Here is a 6,445-nt window from a genome sequence, read left to right as displayed (position 1 = left end):
GTTCTTCCACTCCCATATCCGCAAACCTATTTAGTATGGAACTTGCTTTGTCCATGGTGGCAACTCTTGTGCTTAGACAGGAAAGCACCTTTCCAAAAGTGTGTACAAGTTTCATTGATTCAGCAGAATCAGGGGCCCTAACCCAAACCATGGAAAACAATTATTAGTCATGCACCAAGTTTTACAGTTGGCATTATCCATTTAAGCAGGGAGTGGAGAAAAGTATTCAAGTTTTCTTTGATGTAATAACACAAATGTTACAAATGTGCGGTTCCTTTGATTCGGCCGAAAACGGACCTATTCCACCAAAAAACAAAAACTTTGACTTAATTTCAGTTGGTCTTTTTGAATTTCGAAGTTTTTTTAAATTCAACCCTTGATAAGTATGCCCCTTAGTGTGCTTAGATACACCCTTGTTCATGAACAGCTATGGGTACATTTTTTCTTGGCAAAACATGAATTGCCTTAAAGGGATACGGTCATGGGAAAAAAAAAAATTCAAAATGATTCCGTTAATAGTGCTGCTCCAGCAGAATTCTGCACTGAAATCCATTTCTCAAAAGAGCAAACAGGTTTTTTTTTTATATTCAATTTTGAAATCCGACATGGGGTAAAGGTGGCCATACACGGGACGATAAAAGTTGCCGACAGACCGAGTCGGCAGCTTATTGGCCCGTGTATGGGGGCCCCCGACGGGCTTCCCCGATCGAGATCTGGCCGAAAGTCGGCCAGATCTCGATCGGATGGGGTTAAAAATCCCGTCGGATCGCGGCCGCATCTGTTCGTTGATGCGGTCCCGCGATCCGACCGCCCGTTTGCGAACGTGAAGGATCCGATCGTTGGGCCCTAGGGCCCACGATCGGATCAGCCCGATGTTGCCCACCTCAAGGTGGGCATATCGGAGGGAGATCCGCTCGTTTGGATCTATCCGTGTATGGCCAGCTTTAGACAGTCAATTTCCCAGCTGCCCCAAGTCATGTGACTTGTGCTCTGAGTAACTTCAATCACTCATTACTGCAAGTTGGAGTGATATCACCCCCTCCCTTCCCCCCCAGCAGCCAAACAAAAGAACAATGGGAAGGTAACCAGATAACAGCTCCCTAACACAAGATAACAGCTGCCTGGTAGATCTAAGAACAACACTCAATAGTAAAAACCCATGTCCCACTGGGACACATTCAGTTACATTGAGAAGGAAAAACAGCAGCCTGCCAGAAAGCATTTCTCTCCTAAAGTGCAGGCACAAGTCACATGACCAGGGGCAGCTGGGAAACTGACAAAATGTCTAGCCCCATGTCAGATTTCAAAATTGAATATAAAAAAAATCTGTTTGCTCTTTTGAGAAATAGATTTCAGTGCAGAATTCTACTGGAGCAGCACTATTAACTGATGTGTTTTGAAAAAAAAAAAACATGTTTTCTGATGACAGGATCCCTTTAATCATGACTTTTAGCCACACAGAATCAAAGCAAATGTTGAAACAACCAGTCTTTATTTCTGTTGGGCTTTGCTTGGTGACGTTTTAAGGTTTTCCTACTGGTCAATTTACACCATAGCAACTGCCCCATACTAAATAAAAACAAGTGCTGAGGGCAAAATGTATTTATATACTAGAGCACAGCAACATTTATAAAGATATATACATATATTTACAGGACAAAATGGAGGAAACAGTACAAAGATAATACTATACAGAAAATCTAACAGCTAGGAAAAGAAAGACGCAGAGGTTGTCAAATGTCTTTAGTCGGATCATCTTCTTCAAGTTTCTTAATTTCATTTTTTAAACAGTTTATAGTTTCCCGGCTTGCTTTTAACCTCTCCTTCAAATCAGAGATTTCAAAGCTGGTTTTCTTCTTTGCGCCTTCCATCTTCTCTTTGGTCTTTGATTCGAACTCTGAAACTAATACAGGCAAGTATGAAAATCTCGCAATGAACACAACGTAATGATAAATCCAGTTTCTGTAGCTGCACCTGCCATACAAATCTAGTTGTTTTTTTTTGAGACCATGCACTTTCAGGTTTGTGTTGTTTTTGCAAAGGAGACATGGCTATTACTTACACTCTGTTTCATGCTTATATGCACCAAGTGTCAACTGCCGTGATGTTGTTAAAAGCTGCTGCATCATAGCTGTAGGATCCTGGAATATCTAGATGGGATGATAATAAATATATTAAAGCTGTGCTAACAGGGGAATTGATCAATTTGCTTATACTATGCCATTGTTGGAAAGCAATCAGACTTTGGCCAATATCATTGCACTGTTTACTTACAATATTCTTCACTACTTGCCGAGTGACCTCCCTTTGTTAAAAACACCCTGGGCTGGTTTATGAACACAGTTTTTAACGGCACCAGTGCAGTAACCCATATGAACTTATAAACTGTGTCTTTAAAGTTTCTACCTTCCAGTAGATTGTTCAAAGGTAACTTCTGTTTGGATGTTACTGGTAACTACTCTTGAGCAATTTTGCACTTATGTTAACAAATGAGTAGTCCCATATACATTCAGCTTTAATCTTTGGCTCTCCAACGATTGCTGCACCACTGACTGTACTGCTCAACTGTCTCCAAACTTGTTAGTAAATGAGGGCCTGGTTTACACACCGAGGTACAGTTTTCTTACCATTTCATCATAAAACTCAGACACCACGGTCTTCTTTCCTAACATTGCATTTGTATCAGACTGAAACAACTTTAACAAATGGTAGAGTGTAACCTGAAAGCAAAAAGAAAGATACAACATTCAGACCAAGTATGGAAACATAAAACAACACTATTGGACTACAAGTAGAAGTAGGGATTAACCAGACACTGATATGGGGATGGTGGGGTTGAAAAAGTAATTTTGCTACTAATCTACTAATTTAGGGAGTAATAGGGTTTTATGTTGAACTGCAAGGTCTGTAAATTCTCTCAACTGTCACAAAACAGCTGTATCCTCTAGGATATGAATTGGAGCATAACTCAGCAAAAAGCCATTAATTATATTCAGAATCCGGATATCCATTATGATTCTGATAAATAGTCAGCCATTTTGGATTAAAATAACTGTTTTCAAAATTAAAAAAACAGAGGGAGGAAATACTTACTGGTCTTTCATTTGGATCAATAAAAAATATTTTTATGATGATCTCAAATTCACCCCATCCTGTCTCCGTAATTTCATAAGGTGGCTTGGTAACAACTGAAAAGCAATCGGAACATACAAAGTGAGATCCAGAGCAAAGAGCTCGTATATAGCAATGTACACAAAAACCAGTGAAAGTTACCTCTTAAAGGATTTCCATAACTTTCATGCAACTTGAATTGGATTTTCTTCACATATGCAGACATGTCCTAAAAATGAAAAAAAAAAAATTCACACAGTACATCAACATATTTACATTGCTTAATTCACAAGCTGGGCTTATGAACACCTGTGAAAAAGCTACAACAGTCCTTTATAAAGGGAAAGCATTTTACTATATGATGGAGACTACAGAGCTCACAGACGACAGCTAGGTATCCACCAATACAAAACTCTGCCTCCAGTATCTATTGCAAAACTTGCAGAAGCTTACTAGAATTTTTGGAAAGAATGTTGCATTTCAGGAATAACTAATGGGCTGTGTTTTAGTAAAGATCTTGCTGGCTCGGATTGCTGCAGACTGCAGTGCTTAAAGGAACAGTTCAGTATAAAAATAAAAACTGGGTAAATAGGCTGTGCAAAATAAAAGATGTTTCTAATGTAGTTAGTTAAAAATGTACTGTATAAAGGCTGGATTGGGGAGATGTCTATCAGAAAAGAACACAACTTCCTGCTTTTCAGCTCTATAACTCCGAGTTAGTCAGCGACTTGAAGGGGGGCCACATGGTACATTTCTGTTCAGTGAGTTTGTAATTGATCCTCAGCATTCAGCTCAGATTCAAAAGCAACAGATATGACCCATGTGGCCTAGTAAGAGTTAGAAGGCTGCAAAGCAGGAAGTAGTGTTCTGGCTATTATGTTACACATCCAGTCACTCCAGCCTCCATTACATTTTGGCTAACTTAACTACATTAGATTTTTTTTATTTTGCACAGCCTATTTACCCAGTTTTTATACTTAATTCCTTTAATAAAGCTAAATCTCTATGTCCTTCTCCAGAAAAGACTTGCCTACCTAGTCTCCGTCAAGGTATAAGTAGTCTGCAAAGTTAAGCTGCAAATACACAAGCTCGTGTTTATCTGCACAGAAACTGTACCTCATTACGATATGGCTTCACGTAAACTGTCCACTGGTGGGTATGGCCGTCTTCTTCCCTCTTCTTGCCAAAGTAACGGGCCACATTTCCATACACTATCGGCTTCACAATAGTAACGCCCTTTAAAGATGAAAAAAAATGCTTAGCTGAGACACTACATCATACACGGATTGTAGAGGGAAAAAAAATATAGAAGAAAATAGACTGGAAAGACCAAGGCCATCAGCTATCTACTAGTGACCCCTCCCCTAACAACAAAATAGCATTTTCAATGGCCGGAGCCAGAATTGGACATTCCAGAACCATTAAAAAAAAAATGAAAACCAATTTTAAAAAAACAGGACATTTTATATAACTTGATTAAAGTGAACTTTTTGGGGCAGCAATGTGCAAATAAATAAATGCATAGCTAACTTCCAGTTACCTGAATGGGGACAGCGTCTCCCACTATATGTTAGTGCAGTTTTCACAAGAAATTGGGAGTCCTAATATAACAATCTAATGTTTATTTTGAAATAAGTTATCAAAGTATAGATAACTGATAAGTTATTGGATCCACTTTTTTTTTTTCAATTATGTTAAACGGACATTAATGTGATTACATTATAAAAAATAACTAACAAAGTGGTATAAAGGTGAAACCTTTACTGGCTAACTAATATAATTATAGCAAGCTTTCATGCTAGGATTACATTAGTTAGCCAATAAAGGTTTCACCTTTATACCACTTTGTTAGTTTAGTTTTTTATTGCCCTGTAACATTTTTCCTGGCTAACACGGTACAAGTAACTTTACCTGCAAGAACATGAAGCAAAAACACCGTAGTGTCAAAGCACATTGGTTCTATGTAAAGAGGTGCCTAATACCACGGAAATGACTTGATGATATGCTTCAACATGGAGAGAATTGCAGATTAGCTCCCTCCCACTTAAATGATCAAATTCTTTTGATAGAAATTCTCTCTAGTGAAGGGATCCCCAACCATTGGCTCGTGAGAAACATTTAGGGATGTTGCTCCCCGTGGCCTCAAAGCAGGAGCCGATTTATGAATTCCAGGCTTGCAGTTTTGGTTGTATAACACCAGGTGCACTGCCAAACAGAGACTCCTATAGGCTGCCAGTCCACATAGGGGCCACCAAATAGCCAATCACAACCCTTATTCGGCATAATGCTTGTGTTGCTCCCAAAACTTTTTATATGGGAATGTGCATCACAGATAACAAAAACAATAATAAGAAGCTTGGGCCCCCTGCTCTAATTTATCACGGAAACGCTCCTGTGGTAAAGACATCAATGGGCTCGTCCATACATATCCGGGGGGCGCGCACATAGGAAGTTCCACTGCAGATGATTATGCGGGTATAACCGCCGAACAATAGCTCACACAGCTCCAATAACACACCTGCACAAAGCAGAGCACTAGCCAGAGCCAGACACATAACCAGGACGCTTCCCTAGGCAACACAAAGCCTGCATTTGCTGTTTCCCTCACCTTCACTCTCCCTCCTGAGTCCGGACCGAATTCCGCCATCCTCTTGAACATATTGCTGCCGGAGGCGGCGGGGAGGGGCCGGGAAAGTCCACAGTCAAACACGTACAGTTCAGTGCAGAAAGCTAATAACTCACACTGAGGAGAAAACCCGCAACAATGCAAGACTAACTGCGATTTCACTGAAACAAGCCGTCCCCTAGCTCTCACAACAAACAACCCGCTATTAGCTGTCCCCTCCCGTAAGTTTGTACAAATGGTACAGTCCAAACAAAATACACTCCCCCTTTGTCACTACTGCCGCCTGTTTGCGAGCTCGTAGCGTATGGATGACGAACTTCCTACAAAGAGCTAAAAGGGTTTGTACTTAAAAACACGTCCGCCATTTTTGTAAGTGGTACTCGTTTAAAGCTACAAATACAGAATCAGAATGACATACGAATTATTCTTCCCAGTCTTTAATTTGAAAGCCATGGAGTGTATTGACTTGTCACACGTCCGCCAAGGCTGCATACAAGCAGAGAGTGTGAGAACTTTATTATTACATGATTATGTAGTATATACAGTTTGCTCCAATCTTTACAATATGATTATGAATTACATTTTGTTCAATTGAGTATATAGTGAATAAAGTACCCCCTATTGTAAAATATAAGGATATTATAAGTCATCAAGGAGTTCCATGACCATACAGCTGAAATGACATCAGAACTCACTGTTTATAACTCA

General features: G+C 39.8%; 1 protein-coding gene across 1 annotated transcript; it reads right to left on the bottom strand.

Moving 5' to 3' along the window:
* Positions 1–1,475: 1,475 nt before the first annotated feature.
* On the bottom strand, positions 1,476–6,024 carry yeats4.L (YEATS domain containing 4 L homeolog). Its single transcript, XM_018252445.2, has 7 exons — positions 5,720–6,024; positions 4,228–4,347; positions 3,274–3,340; positions 3,094–3,188; positions 2,628–2,720; positions 2,063–2,150; positions 1,476–1,903 (listed from the first exon to the last, which is right to left on the bottom strand). The coding sequence occupies exons 1-7, from the start codon at positions 5,768–5,770 to the stop codon at positions 1,734–1,736; spliced, it is 684 nt and encodes a 227-aa protein (XP_018107934.1). The 5' UTR covers positions 5,771–6,024; the 3' UTR covers positions 1,476–1,733.
* Positions 6,025–6,445: the final 421 nt, after the last annotated feature.

Source organism: Xenopus laevis, chromosome 3L (assembly GCF_017654675.1).
Source record: "Xenopus laevis strain J_2021 chromosome 3L, Xenopus_laevis_v10.1, whole genome shotgun sequence".
NCBI classification, from domain to species: Eukaryota; Metazoa; Chordata; class Amphibia; order Anura; family Pipidae; genus Xenopus; species Xenopus laevis.
This window is presented reverse-complemented; position numbering and strand designations above follow the sequence as displayed.